At 46.5% G+C, this 23,551-nt stretch overlaps 1 protein-coding gene across 1 annotated transcript in view; it reads left to right on the top strand.

The window, feature by feature from the left end:
• Positions 1-23,551, top strand: part of LACC1 (laccase domain containing 1) — a 141,363-nt gene that overhangs the window by 55,754 nt on the left and 62,058 nt on the right. The window contains exon 2 of the mRNA XM_063952844.1: positions 10,541-11,136. Coding sequence (XP_063808914.1) covers positions 10,548-11,136 — 589 coding nt within the window. The 5' untranslated portion in view covers positions 10,541-10,547. The remainder of the gene's footprint in view (positions 1-10,540; positions 11,137-23,551) is intronic.

Below are 23,551 nucleotides of genomic sequence, written 5' to 3'. Positions count from 1 at the left end.
CCCCTTACCAACAAGCCCGAAATGTTTGGGTTAGCCCTAATACTTCGAGCTAATGTTTCCATGCAAAGGACGAAGAGCAATGGGGATAACGGGCATCCCTGTCGTGTGCCGTTGGAGATTGAAAAGGAGTCAGAAAGGGAGCCGTTAATCCTAATTTTTGCGGACGGGGAGGTATAGAGGGATAGGATTCTATGAAGACAGACGCTGCCCAATCCCAGATGCTTCAATATACCGGCCAGAAAGTCCCAGTCCACTCTGTCAAAAGCTTTTTCGGCATCGGTCGACAGTAGGATTGATGGGGATGAAAACCGGCCGGCATAGTGAATCATGCTAAGCACTTTAGAGGTATTATCCCTAGCTTCTCGGCCTAAAACAAATCCAGCTTGATCACCGTGTATCAAGCCAGGTAATAATAGTTTAAGGCGGTTTGCAATCAGTTTGGCGAAAAGTTTTATATCTATATTTAATAGTGAGATTGGCCGGTAACTAGAGCAAAGACTGGGATCTTTACCCTCCTTAGGTAGAACTGCAATATGGGCTTCAAGAGATTGTGGGGAGAAAGACGATTGATCTGATATGGTGTTAAAGGCTCTTGTGAGTATAGGTATTAATTTCTCTTTAAAGGCTTTATAGTAGGCAATAGTATATCCATCAGGGCCGGGACTCTTACCATTAGGAGAGGACTCAATAACTTTCTGAACCTCCTCAGTAGAAAACGGGGCATCTAGGTCTTCTACTTCTGTTGCTGTTAGTGTGGGGAAATGTAAGGCCCGTAAGTAGTCAGCTATGGCCGTTTGATGGGTTGACCTATCAATTCTTCCGGTTGGGCCAGAGAGGTTATACAGAGTGGAATAGTATGTCCTGAAGGCCCTGGCTATGTGGGATGTCTGGTGTTGGGATTGGCCATGATTATTTTTAATAGTATGAATAAAAGTAAAAGCACGTTGTTCTCTAAGTGCTTTGGCTAGTAGTTTTCCAGGCTTATTGCCCCACTGGTAGTACCTGCTACGGCACTTCCGATAAGAAAACTTGACTCTATCAGTGAGTAACTTATTCAGGTCCGCCCTAGCTGTTTCGAGATCAGCATAGTGTTGTGGAGTTTGGGATTTTTTGTGTAGAAGCTCGAGAGATTGTATTTTAGACAGTAAATCACCTCGGAGTTTCTCTCTCTGCTTTTTGCGGAAGGATCCTATTTGAACGCAAACCCCCCTGATGACACATTTGTGAGCTTCCCAGACTGAGACTTTGGAAATATCATCTAAGTCGTTGGTACAAATGTAAGAGTCTAAAGCGTTGTCAATTCGGGACTTACAGTCTGCGTCCTGCAGGAAAGTGTCGTTAAAACGCCAAGACCATTGGCGATGTGTGTTGGGAGGTAAGCGTATGGTGAGGTTAACTGGGGCATGGTCTGACCATACAATCTGTCCTATAGAGGCATCAGACAGGAGGTGTAAATATCGATGACTCAAAAATAAATAATCAATTCTGGAATAAGTCTGGTGTGGGTGTGAGAAATAGGAGTAGTCTATATCAGTAGGGTGTGTCAATCTCCATGTATCGATCAGCTGGTGGTCAAGCAGGGCACGTCTCACTCCCCTATGCTCCCTCTCTGGCCTACAGGAAATCTTTTTAGAATTGTCCTGGCGGGGATCCAGGGTCCAATTCAGATCGCCTCCCATCACAACCACCCCCTCCAAAAGAGGTTCCGCATCTTCTAGAACTGAGGATATAAAGGAAGGTTGTTTAGCGTTAGGAGCATATATATTCAAGAAAGAGAAACGTTGACCATGTATATCGCATTTCACCAGCAACCCCCTACCTTCAGCTATTCTGTGGGAGGCAACATTGAGGACAGGCAGACGGCGAGCTAATAATATGGCTACGCCTAGTGTCTTACCAGCAGAGTTATTAGACAGGAACACATGCGGATAATAGTGACATTTTAGGGACGGTACGTGTCCTATCTTGAAGTGTGTTTCCTGAATAAATGCAACGTCAATTTTCTCATCTCTAAGCCATTTGAGAAGTTTAGATCTTTTTTCCGGAACATTCAGCCCTTTGACGTTAAGAGTGGTTACATGTAGATCATTCACCCCCATTATCAAACGAATTTAATCGCTTCACCTTAGTCCTCTCTACGGCAGACCCTGGGAGAGGTGAGGAAGGAACAGCGAGGGGGGGGGATAAGAAAAAAGAGAAAGCAAGGAAAGGGAAAGAAAAAGATGCGGCGTGGGAAACCCCGCCAAAAAGTACTTTGACAATAAACAAAAATGATACTAATACAAAAAGGACTGCTGCAAAAAGGACAGGAGCGGAATCCTGCCGACTCCCGATCCAAAGGAACAAGGGATGCAGCATAATGGAGTTTTATGGGGGGCTCAGGACAGCGACCATCCCCAAGATAGAAACTAGATAAATATTTGGTATTACCGAGGTGTGCACTAGGCACATGTGAAATAAAATAAAATAAAATATTTTTAAAGAAAAATAAGGTATAGAAATATATAAGTATATATGCTTGTATAAAAGCGTACAGACAATCCTTAAATTATCAAACCAGGATTCATGACACCATAGCATCTGCACACTATTATCCAATTACAAAAAACAAAAAGCAAAACAAAAGGACCAAAAAACAAAAAACGATCTCACGTGTGAGCTACATATAGCACTATTAAGAGAGAAAAAAACTCAATGTATAACATATGTGGCAAATAATTTTACGTCCATTCAGGACGATACGTCTCATTCAGGGAGGCTTCGAAAGTCGTGGACCAGGAGTGGCACCCCGCGTCCGTGGGGAGCGAACTTGCTGCCACGCGTCATCTGGAGGGAGTACAATAGGCAAGTCCGGCAGGTGGTGAAAAGCTTCCCAATCTGGCACCGGAACCGGGGGGATTCCCAGGATCGTGAAAAAGGCCTGTAAATCTGAAGGTCTGGTGAGACTTGCGGTTTTACCGCCATGGGAGACCTGGAGGGAGAAAGGGAAGCCCCATCGATATTTCAGCTCGAGTTTCCTGAGAGAATCTGTAAGAGGTTTCAAGGCACGACGTTGTTGTAAGGTCGACCAGGCAAGGTCAGGAAATATCTGAATCTTGTCGCCTTGAAAGTCAATGCTGTCCAGTTGACGGGCCGACCTCATTATTTCCTCTTTTTGGGCGTAGTAATGGAGCCTACAGATAACGTCTCGTGGTCTGTCGGAGGGTAGGCCCCGAGGACGGAGGGCTCTGTGAGCTCTATCGAATGTAATGTCCGTGTTCGGATCTAGGTCAATAAGTTCCCCAAATATCTTAGATAAGGCGGCTACCAGGTCTGTTTGTTGGACACTCTCAGGCAGGCCCCTGACTCTAATATTATTCCGCCGGCCGCGATTATCCATGTCCTCAATGCGTGATTTTAAGAAGGAGATATCATCCCGTTGGTGAGATAGCACTTCCCGAAATTTAGTCAAAGAGTCCATAGTAGACGATTCATGGCGTTCCAGGACATTAACTCGAGTTGCGATTTGAGACATATCTTGTCGGAGCGCTGTCACTTCCTGAGTGATGGTGGATAGTAGACGAGTCTCCACATCCAGTTTCTTACTGTGTAGTGTTATATCTATTGACTATATAGCTGTGTAAGCTAGTCCAGTGCAGTATTATTGTCTGTAATAACCTCTGCATTGTACAAACTGTGACTATTTGTGTGTGCATTGATAGATGAGTTGTGTCCATCTCGTGTCTTTCACTCAACTTGCTATCCCTATATTCTATAACCTGAGGGGGCTTGGTGCGTCAGGTGTTATTTAATATAGGATTTTCACAAAGATATACTGTATTACGTATTTTCTCTGTGATTTAGTCACCATATCTCTCCTTTATCTCTGCTGGTGCTGACTACACTGCGCAGGGGTTTGGGTTTAGGGATATAGTGCTGCTAATAATTGTACTGTGTCACCTCATACTGCAAGTTATATCGTCTTCTTCTGAGGGTAACGGTTCTGGGGCTGAACACACTGCTGGTGTTGCTGAAGCTACAGGCACATATGGGGAGAATATAGCAGCTGTGGGCTCTGGTTCTGGGGGCTCCTTGCCCCCCAGTGGGACTGTGGCAACAGAGGCACATACTGACCCTCCGTGGGCCACTTTTTCTACGCTTCTGCATACGCTAGTTCATAAACTAACACCCCCTATGGGACCCCCAATGCCGGTACAACCGTATGTGGTCCCTGCAGCTAACCTGCCATGGGCGGACGATTTATCTGCTCAATTAAAGAAGTTGAACCAGTCCCTGACAACTAAAAAGTCTGACCAACGCTCGCCTAGGTCCAAGAGGTCCTCTAAGCGAGCGCTCCTCTCCTCACAATCCACTGCTGTCACTGACACCTCGTCTGATGAAGACAGCACATACACGACCCCTCAGGTTCTGACTCAGATACGGCTGATGGGGAGGGTAGTTCACATGTGGATGTTCCTGATCTTTTGGAGGCTATTAAGTTAATTCTGCAGATTACGGATGATCCCGAGCCATCCGTTCCTCCTAAGAAACCAGATAGGTTCAAGCGTCAGAAGGTGATTAAACAAGTTTTACCTCACTCTGACCACCTAGTGGATATACATCAAGGCACGAAGTTTGTGCCTCAAAAGAAGATGCTGGCTCGCTATCCCCTCGTGCCAGAGCTGTCTAAGAATTGGGAAACGCCTCCTCCAGTAGACTCACATGTGGCTAGGATGGTGGTTTCCTCAGCTCTACCTGTCACTACCATCACGTCTCTAAAAGAGCCTACGGATAAACGTGTCGAGGGTTGTCTAAAAGCGATTTACACCCTCACGGGTGCTGCACAAAGGCCCACTATTGAAGCTACATGGGCGGCGTTGGCTACTGAAGCATGGGCCTTAGAGTTAGAGGCTGAAATCTCCTCTGACCATGCTAGACAATGCTTGTCATATATTGTCACAGCTTCTCGCTATATTAAAGAGGTGGCTTCTGATGCCGGTATCCTAGCAGCCAAAGCCTCTACTACGTCAGTCCTGGCTCGCAGAATATTGTGGCTGAGATCCTGGTCTGTGGATCTGGACTCTAGAAAAACCCTGGAGGTACTCCCTTTCAAGGGGGATATTCTGTTTGGGGAGGACTTAAATAAGATAGTGGCTGACTTGGCTACTGCCAAAACTGCCTGTCTGCCTAATACAGCTACTTCTGTGTCGAAGACCAAAGGCACGTCCTTTCGCCCCTTTCGTCCTTCAGGTAAAGCAAAAGGTCAGGCGTACCATAAGCAGGCCCGCACTTCCAAACCTGGTAAGCCGAAGCCCAAAAGAGCCTGGGCTGCCTGTTAGCCAGCAGCCAAGACCGATAAGCCTGCCGCATGACGGGGCAGGCCTCCCCCTGGGGGATCCCAGGGTGGTGGGCCGGCTTCTAGGGTATACCCAGGAATGGTTGAAGACCACTTCAGATGCCTGGGTACGGGAAGTCGTCACTCGAGGTTACGCCATAGCCTTCAAAAACCGACCCCCTCATCGATTTTGCCAGACAGACATCCCGTCGGACCAGACAAAGGCAAACACTCTGCGTTCGGTGGTACAGACTCTCCTGGATACAGGAGTCGTAGTACAGGTGCCTCTTGCTCAGAGGGGCCGGGATGCTATTCTCCGCTGTTTCTAGTCCCGAAACCGAATGGGTCCTCCCAGCCCATTCTCAACCTCAAGGCACTGAACAAATTTGTGAAGGTTTCCAAGTTCCGTATGGAAACCCTTCGCTCTATAGTTCTGGCCTTGGAACCTGGGGACTACATGGTCTCCCTGGACATACAGGATGCTTACCTGCATATTCCTATAGCAGTGTCACATCAACAATACCTGAGGTTCACTATTGGCAACATCCATTACCAGTTTCGGGCATTACCTTTTGGTTTAACAACGGCTCCGCAAGTCTTCACCAAAGTTATGGCGGTGATGACGGTGGTACTCAGCCGTCAAGGGGTCAGGATACTGCCGTATCTGGACGACATGTTAATCCTGGCAAATTCCCCAGATCTTCTCCTGCGTCATCTGGATATGACGGTCCGGTTTCTACAAGCCCACAGGTGGCTCATCGACTGGAAGAAATCCTCCCTGGTCCCTGCTCAGAGCATGGTGCATCTGGGAGCGCTGTTGGACACTCACAACCAGAGGTTGTTCTTGTCTCAGGAGAAATTCCTGAAACTTCAGGACAGGAATCGTTGCTTCCTTTCTCGTCCGCAAGTGTCGATACATTCGGCAACGCAGGTGCTGGGCCTCATGGTGTCAGCATTTGACATGGTGGAGTGTGCTCAATTCCATTCTCGCCCCCTCCAGAAACTGATTCTAGCCAAGTGGGACGGCCTGCCTCACCGGATCAGGTCTCACATGATCTCTTTGACTCCGGAGGTCCATCTGTCGCTGCTCTGGTGGCTCCTGGACCGACAATTGTGCAGAGGCCGTCCTTTCTGGATATCCAACTGGGTCCTGTTGACGACAGATGCCAGTCTAAGAGGTTGGGGCGCGGTGCTGGAGCAGCACTCCTTGCAGGGTCGGTGGACCAAGGAGGAATCTCTCCTCTCGATCAACATTCTGGAATTGCGGGCGGTCTTCATTGCGTTGAACCTAGTCCAGCATTTGATTCAGAACCATCCTGTTCAAGTACAGTCGGACAACGTCACCACAGTGGCTTACATAAATCATCAAGGCGGCACTCAAAGCCGTTTGGCAATGAAGGAAGCCTCACGGATTCTACGTTGGGCAGAACGCCATCTACCGGCAATATTCATTCCGGGAGTCCTGAATTGGGAAGCGGACTTTCTCAGTCGTCAGGACGTTCATGCCGGCGAGTGTGGCCTCCATCCAGAAGTGTTTCAACTCCACGTGGAAAGGTGGGGTCTTCCAGATGTGGATCTGATGGCGTCTCGACACAATCACAAGGTTCCGGTCTTCGGAGCAAGGACAAGGGATCCTCAAGCAGCATTCGTGGATGCGCTGGCAGTGCCGTGGAGATTTCGGCTGCCGTACGTGTTCCCTCCGGTGTCACTCCTGCCCAGGGTAATTCGGAAGTTCAAGCAAGAAAAAGGAAATCTGCTTCTCATAGCTCCGGCGTGGCCCAGGCGGCACTGGTTCTCAGACCTGCAAGGCCTATCGTCAGAGCGTCCACTTCTACTTCCACAACGCCCAGACCTCCTTGTTCAGGGCCCCTGTGTCTACCAGGACCTAGCCCGGCTGTCTTTGACGGCGTGGCTCTTGAAGCTTCCGTCTTAAGAGCTAAGGGTTTTTCTGAAGAGGTCATTAAAACAATGTTGCGGGCCCGGAAACCGGCCTCTGCTCGGATTTACCATTGGGTCTGGCATTCCTACTTTGTTTGGTGCGCATCTAACCATTATGACGCTTCCAAGTTTAGTACAGCCAAAGTTTTGGCTTTTCTACAGCAGGGCCTAGATTTAGGCCTGCGTCTGGCCTCCCTCAAGGTTCATATTTCTGCCTTGTCGGTGTGGTTTCAGAGAAAAATTGCGACTTTACCTGATGTTCATACTTTCACTCAGGGTGTGTTGCGTATCCAACCTCCCTATGTCCCGCCTGTGGCTCCTTGGGACTTGTCGGTGGTTTTGGAGGCGTTACAGGAGCCTCCATCTGAACCTCTTGGTTCAAGCTGACCTTAAGTGGCTTTTCCTTAAGGTGGTGTTCTTGCTGGCTATTGCCTCTGCTAGAAGAGTATCGGATTTGGATGCCTTGTCTTGTAGTTCTCCATATCTGATTTTTCACTGTGACTGGGCGGTTCTTAGGACTCGTCCCGGATATTTACCTAAGGTGGTTTCTTCGTTCCACCTTAATCAGGAGATTGTGGTTCCAGCTTTTGTTTCTCCTGATTTGTCTCCCAAAGAGCGGTCTTTGGATGTGGTACGGGCTCTCCGTAACTATGTGAAGAGAACTGCTTCTGTTCAAAAGTCTGATTCTCTCTTTGTTTTGTTTGGATTTCACAAACGTGCTGGCCTGCTCACAAGCAGACCCTGGCCAGGTGGATTAGAATGGTGATTGCGCATGCTTATGAGAAGGCTGGTCTGTCAGCTCCTGTTCACATTACGGCCCATTCTACTCGGTCTGTTGGACCTTCTTGGGCGACCCAACGTGGTGCGACCCTTGACCAATTGTGTAAGGCGGCTACGTGGTCCTCCGGGAACACGTTTATAAGGTTCTATGCCTTCGATACTGCCGCTTCCCAGGATGCTTCCTTTGGACGCCGGGTTCTTGTGCCCGCTACAGTGTGTCCCCTCCCATAATGAACTGCTTTAGGACATCCCCATTGTCCAGACTTGTGGAGCCCAGTGTACTCCGCAGCAGAAAACGAGTTTTATGGTAAGAACTTACCCTTGTTAAAACTCTTTCTGCGAGGTACACTGGGCTCCACAAGGTGCCCACCCTGACGCACTTAGCTTCTTTGGGTTGATATGACATTAGCCGCTGACACTTCTCTTGTCGAGAGAGTGTGGTGTATTTGGCTACTAACCGTTGTCGTCTCTTTTTGTACTACTGCATTGGGCTGGTTAACTAAACTGAGCTCCTGTGCTGGGAGGCGGGGTTATAGAGGAGGCGGCGCTGTGCATTCTGGGAACAGTCAAAGCTTTGAGCCTGTTGGTGCCTCGGATCAAGATCCTACTCTACACCCCATTGTCCAGACTTGTGGAGCCCAGTGTACCTCGCAGAAAGAGTTTTAACAAGGGTAAGTTCTTACCATAAAACCCGTTATCTCCAGCGGTGCAAGTATGCAGGTACGCTCGGGTACGAAGTACCCTTAAGAATTTGGCAGCGGGTACGCAGTACCACCTGCCACACACTTTGCCATTACCACAATTATAATGTGCCACAAAGCAACAAGACCATGGTGCTTGGCAGCATGACAGCTCCTACCACTTTGTCAGGGTTACTGGGAGTGCGACAGTGGCTGTACTTTCCTGTTATACAGGAGGCATTAGTATATATTGTTATTAAATTGGGGGCATTACTATATATTTCTATTATACTGGAGGTATCACTATGTATTTCTATTATACCGAAGTCAATTTTAGCCTTGCCTCTAGATTCCCCCCCAAAAAGGGGCTGTCGTGTGGCCACGCCGCTAGTGTGATGTAGCCACTCCCACTAGCAACCCTCACGCCCCCTCACAGCACATGACCACGCCCATTTCTGGTACTAAGGAAATATTTCTACTTGCACAACTGCATATCTCCCAGATCCAAAATGTAGGCACATGTAGAGCACTATGCTTTTTTTTGCACTTTGATAAACTCTTCTTCTGGGCTTTTTCTCTTGATATACTAAAGAAGGAAATTATATAATTAGAGGTTCTTTTACTCAGTCCTCATGAACCCACACAGTTCACATTTTGTAAGTCACCTAGCAGCTGTACTGTGTACAGTAGCGAATCTTGCCACGGGCAAGCAGGACTTTTGCCCGGGATGCCATTGCCCCGAGGGCCCGCCGCCGTACTGAGGACTCCGTCGTCCTGAGGGCACCGCCACCATGGCAAGATCTGCAACCGGTGCCGTGCGGCATTGTGGGAGCGGCCATAGACGCTAGAGGTCATAATTGACCTCTAGTGTCTATGCGGTGCTTAGGGAGAGACTTCATGACGTCTCTCCTATAGATCCGAGGAGCAGTGCCAGCGGCCGGAGACTGAGATCAGTAGCAGGAACGGGGATGGTATTTATTTTTGTAAGCGGCACAGTACTGGGGGCACAACTACTGAGGAAACAGCTACACAAGGGGCACAACTACTGAGGGCACAGCTACAGGGGGGCACAGTACTGGGGGCACAACTACTGAGGGCACAGTACCGGAGGCACAGCTACAGGGGGCATAACTGACCACGCCCCTTCCCCATGAAGCCACGCCCCTATTTTTTGCCACGCACCTACGACACACGCTGACCCTGTCGGGGAAGGGGGGGGGAGCGGGGCGCCAAAGGAAACTTTCGCCGTGGGAGCCATGAGGTCTACAACCGGCCCTGACTGTGTATCACCAACTGTTACATTTACAAAAATCTATAGATGACCTGGAAAACATGAACAGTGTGGGGTCCCGAGGACCGAGTTTGAGAACCTGTGGATTAAATGCATTGCTGACAACGTGTTACATATCTTATATGCGCTATCTCATTCAGTAACTAGCACCTACTTTGTTCTGTACATGCAACATAAAAGAGGAAATAGTTGTTATCTAGGATCAATAGTGGACGGGATCAGAAAAAGGAATCCTGTTTTTCCGGCCTATTGGTTATGGTATTAATGTGACTACCTATGTGTTGAACAGTTGAACAACAGCTTTGTAGAAATCATTTTCTTGTAGCTAACTCAGGGCTACAAATGGTTCTGCCTAGTGATGACTTCAAAATTAAAAACACTAAATAAAAACTGTCACACGAGATAAAGGTGGTGTAGCGACTAATCAGATACTAACTTCCTAATGAACCCCTTTTATGGTTGCTCAGAACAAGGCCACCATTCTGTTGTGCACCAGTTTACATGATTGCTGCCTGTTGTCTCTTCTCTGTATTACAGATCCAGAATGATTGCAGAAACCAGAAAGGACGAAGTGGTGCTGGTTGATCTGTTTGACTCAGGTTGTCATATAAACTTCCACAAGGAAAAAGCATTGCAGCATGTCTGGAGTATCATTGATAAACGGTATAGCACAAACGTTCCCTTCACCTACTTCATGTGCTACCAGGATTCTCCATGCAACAACAATAACTCAGATACATCGCCAGATACTAGAGCAATATGTATGGACATTTTGAAAAATGGATATAAGATTGTAGGAGACTCAAACATGGCAGCAATACTTTATACCATCAAACAAGAAATTGATGCACAGAACATAAGCACAATTCTTGTCATCCTGCCTCAGCATAGGAAACTACAAATGGATATATATGTATACAATCTGTTTACTGCCTTATACACATTCACTTTGGAATGTTTAAATATACACAATGAGGACAAAATGATAAAACAATGTGGCGTACAAGAAGAAGACAACACATTTGCTGATGAGGAGTCTGGCGAGCTGGCAAGAAGGAATATACAAACATATTTAGAAAGCCTCCCAGGTCTGAAAGGGAAACTGGTCATCCTTACATCACGTCTGATCCCAGGTAAACTAGAACATTTTTCTGTCCGTTTGAACAGTGGAAGCAGTGTAGTAAGGTGTGTACTGCTTATATTCTGGCATGTGTAGAATAACAAATAGACTTTAGGTGGGGCTGGCACAGGTGCAGGAAGAGGAGTCACTGGGGAATGTTTGTGTCTGCTTCTTACTGGAAGGAATTGGATTATCCACTGATGGAACTCTTCTCATAAATATAGCCAGAATCATAGTCAGGTGAAAATTGGGAATATGATTGTAATGTTTTGTTTGTATTTCCCTTCATCAGTGCTATCTATGGAGACATATATCTCACCTGTCAGAATATTCAATTATCTGTGATTTGTTTTTTCAAGATTTGTTGCTAAATAATTTTGATTCAGTTACATAAGATTACACACTGTAATAATCTTGCTAGACATACTCTCATGGTGAATTGTAGTCTCATAAGTGTGGAAAGTGATGACTTTACTGAAGCATTTTTAGATGTAACAGTAAATAAGTACAGCGCTACACTGAATCTTTCAAAGCCTGGGTTAAGTAGCTTCCTATTTTGTATTTTATTTTATTGAAACTGTTTATTTTCAATAGACATGAGGTAAAAGTAACAGCATTCAGAAACAAAAGTAACCAAAGCCCGATACTTTAACAGAAAGCAACAGTAATTGAACAATGAAAGTCTCAATGAGGATGTTAAACAGGATGGGGTTTCAGGGAGAATGGGTTTTGGTTTGTGTGATAGAAGCTTAATGGGGTGGTGGGCAATCCCTGTAAATGTTGGGGGAGCACAGTGGCCAGGCAAAAATAGCAGACATACACAGTGAGGAGAGAGAGGATAAAAGAGGCAGAGACTGAGCGAGACGAGAGGCCGAACAGCAAGACAAAGTTATCGCAGTTTGCGAGATACATGTCAGTGGAAGCCATAGGCATAGTTGAGGCATGATAGTACTTCTATCATGCCACCACTGTGGTAACTCCACAGTTCTCACATGCTGTGAAATTTGTCTATAGTGTTGTGTTGGCTGTAATATACTCCATCTTGGAAATGATCCAAATGTGATTAATAAGCTCTTGTGAGTGGAGTGTGTGGTCTATTTCCAACTAGAGGACAATTTTGCATCCCAGGTGTTGTGTTGAATAGGCTTGTTCAGAAGTTTGTTGGTTGTTTTTATCAGGGGCACATAGTAACATGCTGATAGGAGTAAGAGCAGAGGATATGCCAGTGATGATGTTAACTGTGGAATTAACCATCTTCCAGAGTGGAATAATTTTCAGACATGTCCACCATATGTGAAAGAAAATGGCCATGTTATCTCAAACAGGGGCCAAAGAAAAAGGGGTACATTTTGTGGCGGCAGAGTGAGGTGCTAAGTAAAATTTAGTGAGTACTTTAAAGGAATTTCTTTGCTGGCTACATTTATGTGGGTGGTCTTCAGTATGCCGACTGATGGGATCCCGGCGCCGGAATCCCGACAGCCGGCATACCGACACTTATTCTCCCTCGTGGGGGTCCACGACCCCCCTGCAGGGAGAATAAAATAGCGTGGCTGTACAATAAGGAAATACAGCATTTATTACTGAGATGGTACAGTATCTCTCTAGGGGCAAGGGGTGAGCCGCTGATTGGATGGGAGTAAATAGCAAAGTGTCTAATTTGAAGGTCTTTATAAATACTGTATGAGTGAACAGGACATGACATTTTTCATTAATGTGTAAGCATATGTGGTACAAATTCACCTTTCATATGTTGAAAGAGAGTGACGCCTACCAAATCCACATATTGGCCATTCTAGTACTTTGGGCATGGGGGAAAGAAGTTGATCTGCAAAGGAATAATCGGGGAGGGCTGTTCGGAGAAACGGAGAGTCCTATTGACTCTATACCATGTCGGGAGTGTGAGGGCAGTTGTGGCAGCAATACTGGGTCTGTATCAGCTGAGAAGCCAAGGAATGTATGAGAGAGAGTAACCCAAGAGGAGGTCTTTTTTCCATATCCACCCATTTCTTAGTAGCAAATTTGGAGCACCATGCAATCATTTGACTGATTTTTGTGAAGTTATAGGGGGAGACTCTATTGCCTAAACCTTCATTATGCCATTATTCATATCGCAAAAGACATGTCTTTTTGCACTGCGCATTTGCCAAAGTATAATATCGATGTGACTCGCAGAGCTTAACTTCACACAGTCAGGCACCATTGTGGGCATTGACAGGAGAGTGGTTGCAAAAATGCAGGCGTGTTGTGGCCATTTTTGGGTCATGTCGCTGGCTACTTAATGTCACACGCCAGGGGCAGCGGCCGCCGCGCTTACCCCTGCGTGGCTGCTGGTCCGTTTGGCGGTCCTCGGGTCCCGGTGTCTGGCTGGCGCGACTCCCGGCGGTTCCCCGGAGCGTGGGCGCCGCCATGACAGCCGGCGTCACGTGGGCGGGGAGCAGGTGATGTCACGAACCCGCTTCACCAATCCAATAGAGGCGGGAGATTCAAAACCGGACGCCGGGCAGAGCCTCGGCGCCTGAGTATCGTCTTTTTTCTGAAGTGGATGCCAGAGCTCCCGTATGCAGTGTGTTTCCCAGCAGCTATACTCCAGTGCATCTAGCATTCAGGGTGCCTTCCGGCAGCACAGTCTCCAGTGATCTGAGCAACTAGTGTGTTCCTCTGCAGTGCAGTTGCCAGCGCCCCCTGGATTCAGCAAGGCCTGCGGGCCAAACCAACTTTAGTGCTTCCAGCGTTCAGTGTCCTTAAACACCGATCACCAATTCTTCAGTGTCATTTACCATCGCTCACAAGTTCTTCATTCATCAGTGTCCTTAAACACCGCTCACCAATTCTTCAGTGTCATTTACCATCGCTCACAAGTTCTTCATTCATCAGTGTCTTTAAAACATCGTTCACAAATTTTTCAGTGTCATTTACCATCGCTCACAAGTTCTTCATTCATCAGTGTCTTTAAACATCGCTCACAAATTCTTCAGTGTCTTTCATCATTGCTCACGAATTCTCCAGTAACTTTTTGACATTACCCACAAGTTCACTTTCTTTCATGTGCCGCTGTATTGCTCCCTTCCCTTAATAAAGTTCCTCAGCATTCTTTTACCAAACCTAACTATCAGAGTCTTGTATGAGGAAATCCTATATCCGACCATCCCTGCTCCGACCCACCTGTGGTTCCTTTTCCCGACCATCGGAAGAACCCCCGAGTTCACAACATCCCCAACCCAGGTCAGTGACAGTATACTCAGGCCACATGGACCCGGGGGATCGGAACCCAGAGGCAAGCGCCATCCAGGATCTGGTTTTCCGAGTTCAAAGTCAGGAGACGGCACAAAGCCAAGTAATGCAGTATCTCCAGGAGTTATCTGGTCGGCTGGATCAAATTCAGGCTTCTCTGGCTTCAGTAGTCCCGGCTCCAGCTCCAGTACCCACTCCTGTGGTTGTCCCTAGTAATGTTCAATCCCTGTCCGGAACCAGGTCACGCCTTCAGCTTCCCACTCCTTCTCGCTATAATGGGAATCCAAAGAATTGTCGTGGTTTTCTCAACCAATGCGAGGTACATTTTGAACTTCTCTCACACAACTTCCCCACAGATCGGTCCAAGGTGGCGTACATTATTTCCTTGCTTGAAGGTTCAGCGTTGGATTGGGTGTCTCCGTTATGGGAGCGTTCTGACCCATTGGTTTCCAGTTACACCAGCTTCATCACGTCATTCCGTAGGATCTGCGATGAGCCCAGCAGAACGACCGCTGCTACTTCGGATTTGCTCCGAGTCCGACAAGGCTCCCGTTCAGTGGGACAGTATGTGATTCATTTCCAAACCATAGCGTCGGAACTGCGCTGGAATAATGATGCTCTCCGGGCCGCTTTCTGGAATGGGCTCTCTAACCGTCTAAAGGACGAACTGATCACTAGGGACTTGCCAGATTCCTTAGAAGAGTTGGTTTCACTCTGTGTAAAGGTGGATCTTCGTATGCAGGAACGAGGTGGTGCACGTAGTCAGACAGAACGATCCAGATTCCGGTCTCTCCCGACTAAGCAAACGATCACCCCAAGTCCAGACGAACCTATGCAAATTAATCGATCTCGGCTGTCCCCGGAAGAAAGACAGCGCCGTCGTGAGGGTAGACTCTGCCTCTACTGTGGAGCTGCGGATCACTTTCTCAAGTTTTGTAAGTCTCGTCCGGGAAACGGGCAGTCCTAGCTTGTTCCGGAGGAGTCGAGTTAGGGGTTACATCTAAACCTTCTCCGACAGTGGACTGTTTACTCTCCGTGTCTCTGTTTTCTGGGTCTATAGCCAAACCTGTTAAGGCCCTGCTGGACTCCGGGGCTGCAGGGAATTTTGTTTCTCTTTCTTGCGTTCAAAAACTGGGTTTACAGTTACAATCCGTCGAACGACCTATTACGCTGACTGCCATCAATGGTACCCAAATTTCTAATGGTCTTATTTCAAGTCGCACAGTGCCAATCAAACTGCAGGTTGGAGCTCTACATCAAGAACATCTGGAGTTCCTAGTGATTCGGGAGATGCCTCACGATCTGGTTCTTGGTCTTCCTTGGCTTAAAGTACACAACCCTCACGTCGACTGGAAGTCGTCACAAATAGTATCTTGGAGTTCATTCTGTCATTCTAATTGTCTCACTCCTGTCTACCCGTTCCGTGTATCTTCCAAGTCGGATGAGGAGCTCATTCCGGAGGCCTATCGGGAGTTCGCAGACGTGTTTTCGGAACAGGCGGCCGATCAGTTACCACCCCATAGACCCTGGGACTGTCCCATTGAGCTCATCCCAGGGAAGATGCCACCCCGGGGGCGCATTTATCCTTTGTCATTGCCCGAGACCCAAGCCATGTCGGACTATATCAAGTCTAATCTGCAGAAAGAATTCATTTGCCCCTCTACTTCCCCGGCGGGAGCAGGCTTCTTCTTTGTGAAGAAGAAGGACGGAGGGTTGAGGCCATGCATTGACTATCGCGGCTTAAATGAGATCACCATCAAGAAAAAATATCCTTTGCCGCTCATCACGGAACTATTTGATAGTGTTCGCGGAGCCCATGACTTCACGAAGCTCGACTTAAGGGGAGCTTATAATTTGATTCGTATTCGACAGGGGGACGAATGGAAGATGGCATTCAATACCAGGGACGGGCATTACGAATATCTGGTAATGCCGTTTGGGCTCAGTAATGCCCCTGCCATCTTCCAAGGTTTTGTGAATGAAATCTTCCGAGATATGTTATACCTAAGTGTAGCGGTATACTTGGATGACATTCTGATATTTTCTAAGAATCTCACGGAGCATAGAATTCAGGTCAAGGAGGTACTTCTTCGTCTACGAATGAATCATCTCTACGGTAAGATCTCCAAATGTACCTTTGAGGTTCCTTCAATTCCATTTCTTGGTTACGTCATCTCAGGTACGGAGCTTCGCATGGATCCGGAAAAACTCACTGCTATTCGGGACTGGACTCAGCCTCTTTCTTTGAAAGCGGTACAAAGATTTCTGGGTTTTGCGAATTACTACCGGAAATTCATAAAGGGATTCTCTACCATTGTGGCACCTATTACTGCTCTAACCAAAAAGGGGTCTGACCCAAGTCACTGGTCTTCTGAAGCGGTAGCAGCGTTCGCCCAGTTGAAAGCAGCCTTTATGTCCGCTCCGGTACTCCAGCAACCGAATTTTCCAAAACCATTCTTCTTGGAGGTCGATGCTTCCTCGGTCGGCATCGGTGCCGTGGTCTCACAGTACTCCTCTGACGGGAAGTCACATCCATGTGGTTTCCATTCTCGCAAGTTCTCTCCTGCTGAACGAAACTATACCATCGGAGACCAGGAACTCTTGGCAATATAATCTGCCCTGGAAGAATGGAGATATCTATTGGAAGGTGCTAAACACCTAATTACGATTTATACCGATCACAAGAACTTGCTGTATCTCAAGACAGCCAAGTGCTTGAATCCCTGTCAAGCTAGATGGGCGCTCTTCTTCACTTGATTCTCGTTTGTCATTAAGTACCGGTCCGGGACGCTTAACACCAAAGCTGATGCTTTATCTTGTTCCTTGACGGCTTCAGATGAGGAGAACTCTGTTGGAAAGGCTTTGATTCTCAGTCCAGTTTTTATTTCGGCAGCTCCCACCGCTTTGGGTCCTCCTCCTGGGAGAATGTCTGTACCAGCTGAATTTCGACCGAAGTTGTTGCAGTGGGCTCATACCTCCAAGTTTTCCGGTCATCCTGGAGTTAAAAAAATGTGGGAGTTTCTACGAAGGTCATACTGGTGGGACACTATGAAAAAGGACATACAAGAATATGTCAACTCATGTCCTCAATGTGCTCAGCACAAAATTCTTCATCTGCCTCCTGCAGGGTTGCTTCATCCACTGTCCATTCCTAAGAGGCCTTGGACCCATATCTCTATGGACTTTGTCACCGAACTGCCCCTCTCCAAGGGTCACAATACAGTCTGGGTGATTATTGACCGGTTTTCTAAGATGGCACATTTTGTTCCTTTGACCGGGTTACCGTCAGCTCCCAAATTGGCTTTATTATTTATCCGTGAACACTTCCGCCTGCATGGGTTACCTCAGGAAATAGTCTCTGATCGGGGGGTGCAGTTCACTGCAAGATTCTGGAGGGCTCTCTGTTCAGCCTTACAAATAAAACTTAAGTTTTCATCTGCCTACCATCGTCAGACCAATGGGCAAACTGAACGCGTCAATCAAGATTTAGAGACTTTTCTCTGCGTTTATCTCTCTCCTTTGCAAGATGATTGGGTGGAACTGTTGCCCTGGGCCGAGTTTGGCCATAATCATTTGTACCACTCTTCCACTGGTGAGTCCCCATTCTTCATTAATTATGGATTCCATCCTCAATTTCCAAAATTACCCATCTGTCCTTCAGAAGATGTTCCTGCTGCAGCTTCTACTCTTCGGCACTTCAGTCAAATCTGGAGTAGGGTTCACGTTAACCTCAAGAAAATCTCCAGCCGCTACAAATTCTTTGCGGATAGGAAGCGACGGGCAGCTCCCCAATACAAAGTTGGTGATAGAGTATGGCTCTCTACCTGCAATCTCCGTTTAAGAATGCCCGCTATGAAGTTTGCCCCGAGGTTCATTGGTCCTTATCCCGTGTTGCAAGTTCTGAACCCGGTTGTCTGCAAATTGGGTTTGCCTTCCCACTTTCGGGTACCAAATTCCTTCCATGTTTCTCTTCTTTGTCCCCTTATTTTAAATCGGTTCCATGCAGAGTCACCTAGGCCAACCTCTGTAGAGACTGAAGCCGGAACGGAATTTGAAATTAAAGCTATTCTTGACTCTCGTTATCTTCACAAGAATCTGCAGTACTTGGTGGAATGGAAGGGTTATGGCCCTGAGGAGAGGAGCTGGGTCAAAGCTACTGATGTTACGGCCCCCCGACTGGTGCGGATTTTCCATTCCAGACATCCAACAAAGCCCACGAACTGTCCAGGGGCCACTCCTGGAGGAGGGGGTACTGTCACATGCCAGGGGCAGCAGCCGCGCTTACCCCTGCGTGGCATGATGGTTCGTTTGGCGGTCCTTGTCTCCGGCGGTCCTCGGGTCCCGGCGTCTGGCTGGCGCGGCTCTGGGCGGTTCCCCGGAGCATGGGCGCCGCCATGACAGCCGGCATCACGTGGGCGGGGAGCAGGTGATGTCACGAACCCGCTTCACCAATCCAATAGAGGCGGGAGATTCAAAACCGGACGCCGGGCAGAGCCTCGGCGTCTGAGTATCGTCTCTTTTCTGAAGTGGATGCCAGAGCTCCCGTACGCAGTGTGTTTCCCAGCAGCTATACTCCAGTGCATCTAGCATTCAGGGTGCCTTCCGGCAGCACAGTCTCCAGTGATCTGAGCAACTAGTGTGTTCCTCTGCAGTGCAGTTGCCAGCGCCCCCTGGATTCAGCAAGGCCTGCGGGCCGAACCAACTTTAGTGCTTCCAGCGTTCAGTGTCCTTAAACACTGCTCACCAATTCTTCTGTGTCATTTACCATCGCTCACAAGTTCTTCATTCATCAGTGTCCTTAAACACCGCTCACCAATTCTTCAGTGTCATTTACCATCGCTCACAAGTTCTTCATTCATCAGTGTCCTTAAACACCGCTCACCAATTCTTCAGTGTCATTCACCATCGCTCACAAGTTCTTCATTCATCAGTGTCTTTTAACATCGCTCACAAATTCTTCAGTGTCTTTCATCATCGCTCACAAGTTCTTCATTCATCAGTGTCTTTAAACATCGCTCACCAATTCTTCAGTGTCATTCACCATCGCTCACAAGTTCTTCATTCATCAGTGTCTTTAAAACATCGTTCACAAATTCTTCAGTGTCATTTACCATCGCTCACAAGTTCTTCATTCATCAGTGTCCTTAAACACCGCTCACCAATTCTTCAGTGTCATTCACCATCGCTCACAAGTTCTTCATTCATCAGTGTCTTTTAACATCGCTCACAAATTCTTCAGTGTCTTTCATCATCGCTCACAAGTTCTTCATTCATCAGTGTCTTTAAACATCGCTCACCAATTCTTCAGTGTCATTCACCATCGCTCACAAGTTCTTCATTCATCAGTGTCTTTAAAACATCGTTCACAAATTCTTCAGTGTCATTTACCATCGCTCACAAGTTCTTCATTCATCAGTGTCTTTAAACACCGCTCACCAATTCTTCAGTGTCATTCACCATCGCTCACAAGTTCTTCATTCATCAGTGTCTTTTAACATCGCTCACAAATTCTTCAGTGTCTTTCATCATCGCTCACAAGTTCTTCATTCATCAGTGTCTTTAAACATCGCTCACAAATTCTTCAGTGTCTTTCATCATTGCTCACGAATTCTCCAGTAACTTTTTGACATTACCCACAAGTTCACTTTCTTTCATGTGCCGCTGTATTGCTCCCTTCCCTTAATAAAGTTCCTCAGCATTCTTTTACCAAGCCTAACTATCAGAGTCTTGTATGAGGAAATCCTATAGCCGACCATCCCTGCTCCGACCCACCTGTGGTTCCTTTTCCCGACCATCGGAAGAACCCCCGAGTCCACAACATCCCCACCCCAGGTCAGTGACACTTAAACAGCATGGCTCCAGTGTCTCTGTTTATGCTGCCCTGCTGCATGGCAGTTGATTAACTCGAGCTGCCAAATATCAAAGGATCTGCATTTGCCCTGTGAACGTGTACACAACCATGTGGTTCACTGTGGCTGTAGGAATTATGGGCCTCATTCAGAGATGGACACAGTCTTTGGATTCCCCAACCCCAAGTGGTGACAGACTGTGGCGTAGGGATCATAACATGCGATAGCACAGGACCCAATCTGCACATGCACAGGCATCCCACCATCAGAGATGTACATAAAACATTGTAAATGCCCCACCATTGCAGATGTACATAAACCATTGCAGGCACCCCACCATCAGAAATGTATTGTATGTAAATCAGAATTAGAGGAACCACAGCAGCTTCTTGCATGAGGTATTTCATTCTAAAATCGATCTTTTAGAAAATGTACCCCTTCGTTTTTTTTAATACTTCTGGGTATTATGTATGGGGAGGAGGTAATAGTTGAAGTTCTAGGGGTAAATTTACTAAAGGTTCTAAAAATGAAAATTGGTGATGTTCCCATAGCAACCAATCAGATTCTGTCTATCATTTCTTTATTGTACCCTAGAAAAGGATAGACAGAATCTGATTGGTTGCTATGGGCTACATCACCAGTTTTCATTTTTAGAACCTTTAGTAAATTTGCCCCCTAGAGTTGATCATATGTTTTAGTTTCATTGATGCCTAGGTATTTAATGGAGGTAGTTTTCCAGTGGAGTTTCGTTTGAGAAGTTTCTTATTGGAGCCCGTGTCCTTGCAAGAGCATATTGCTAAATTCCCATGAAAATCGTAATTTTCTTGTTGTGAATTTAGGGAAATTAAAGGAGAAATGCATTAAGGGTTTACAGCAGACTTTTTCCACTATTGCACCAAGAAGCGATTTATTGGATTTTATATGCATATGCTATTTTGTACTTTTTATATGTGATTGTGTGTTGTTATTATTATCTGTGTCCTTTTGGACATATATAATTGTTTATTATTACAATAATATATTGCGCTTTCTATATGAGTAATATTTATTACTGCTGCTATGTAAGTAGTAATTTTTTATCTTTTCTGTATTTGTAAGGAGGATTGTGATAAATATGGCTCATACTATCAGCTAAAGTATGGGTTTATATATTAAACTTAGCATCATGTGTTGCTCTGTATGTTATAACTGATGCCAGATATGGGTCTGCACAGTAGGCATGACACCAAATATTGCTCTAGACCAGTGGTAACCAACCTCTGTCACCAAGTACCCCCAACAGTTCATGTTTTCCAGGTCTCCTCACAGGATTGCAAGTGAAATAATTTGCTCCACCTGTGGGTCTTTTAAAATGTGTCAGTGAGTAATGAATATACCTGTTCAACTGTTAGGTGACCTGGAAAACATGAACTGTTGGGGGTACTTGAGGACCGGGGTTGGGAACTACTGCTCTAGACCAGTGGTTTTCAACCACAGCCCTCAAGTACCCCTAGAAGGTCATGTATTGGGTATTTCTGTCTGTGGCTGCAGGTGGGATATTTAGTGACCCAGCAAATCACTCACCTGTGCATGTCTAAAGAAACCCACAAAACATGACCTGCTGATGGTACTTGAGGAATGGAATTGAGAACCACTGCTCTACACATTAGACCTGATGCAAGATATTTCTTTGTATATTAGGCTTGGATCATAAGTGTCTCTAAATATAATACTTGGCACCAGATATGGCTCTGTGTATTAGATTGTGCGTCATGTATTGATGTAAATATTAGACTTGGCAATGTCTATTAGACCTTGCAACAGATGTGAGTATGTAAGTTAGACTTGGCATTAGTTATGGGTATGTATATTTATGGCTCCAGATACTGCTATGCAGGGCACAATGTATAGCTATTCTTATGATATTTGGTCAAACTATAGGTCTGCATGTTAGACTTGGCAACAGATAAGGTTCTACATATTAAAGGGAAACCAGATATTGGCTTTCGTGGAAACATTGATTCCCAGTATACTGTAGATCTACTTATTAGGCTAGGCACCAAGTATAGCTTTGCTTATTGCACTGTCCACCATATACAGTATGCTCTGCTCATTAGATTTATCAGCAGGTATAGGCCTATATATTATATTAGGCAGAAACTATACAGTTGCTTTACGTATTAGACTTGGAAACATATATGCATACTTCCCAACATGTCCCATTCCAGGAGAGACAAAATACTCTACTTCTGAACTTCCATCTTAATATGTGATTACAATCACCTGTGTTGAACAGGTTAATTGATAGAAGATGTTTCACCGCAGGTGACAACAATCATCCAGTAAGAGGGAAGTCCAGGAATAAAGCATTTGTCTCTTCTGAAATGGGTCCTGTTGTAAGGTATGTGTATATGGGTTTGCATGTTAGCATTGCCATCAGTTATGTGCCTGTATGTTTAAACTTGGCTCTGGATCTTGCTAAGATAGGGTACTGTATATGGCTCTGCCTATTATAGATGTGTTTTCAAACACCTAGCATCTATATGCAATAGGGTGAAAAATGGCAGCAGCGACTGAGATGCTCCAAGAGTAGCAGCATACCATAATGTTCTCTCAATTTAATCATAATAAAAATAATTCTAATTGTATTTATATAGAAATTTTCTCCAGCAGGACTTAAAATCGCTTTAAAAACAGTACAAAGCAATAGATCTCTGTAGGTAGCTCATGAATCATGATACTCCTGTGTCTCTACCTCCACTGCATATTGTCCTGCTCACATTCTGGCTGCCTGGTTCTGCTGCTGCACAATAGGGAGAGGTAGTGATGTCAGTCTGCGCTGGCTTGCGGGACCCCTGACAGAGGGGGCCTTGGGACAGTACCCCGTGCCCCCCACAACTTTAACCTGGCTATGGTCCAGGGACTGCTGAGATCCACAGCGGCAGGCATCAAGCAAATGGAGCTGCTCACCCATGCAGACCTAGTCAACTGAGTCCCGGCATGCAGATTGCAAGTTGGCAGCCATGGTGAGATGGTGCCCACCAGTGTCTCCAGCACCTTGGCATCATCCAGTAGAGACAGTGTTTGGGTACCCTGTGCTCAGGGGTCTCTGAGCTGCAGGTGTTTTCCCCTCGGGCTCTCCAAGCACGGTAGTAGGCAGAGCTGGGAACTGTGGTCGGCGTATCACAGAGCGGTGGTGCCAGGAGTCAGGTCTGGATTAAGCCTTTGGGGGGCCTGGGGCACTTAAATCAGAGCCATATTCAATTGTCTACCTTGCTTCAGATGCTACAATCTTTCTTCTGAAAATAATAGGGGTCATTCCGAGTTGATAGCTAGCTGAAAATGTTCGCTGCGATTAAGTAAAAAAAA

The sequence above is a fragment of the Pseudophryne corroboree genome, chromosome 2, assembly GCF_028390025.1.
Source record: "Pseudophryne corroboree isolate aPseCor3 chromosome 2, aPseCor3.hap2, whole genome shotgun sequence".
In the NCBI taxonomy this organism is placed as follows: Eukaryota; Metazoa; Chordata; class Amphibia; order Anura; family Myobatrachidae; genus Pseudophryne; species Pseudophryne corroboree.
This window is presented reverse-complemented; position numbering and strand designations above follow the sequence as displayed.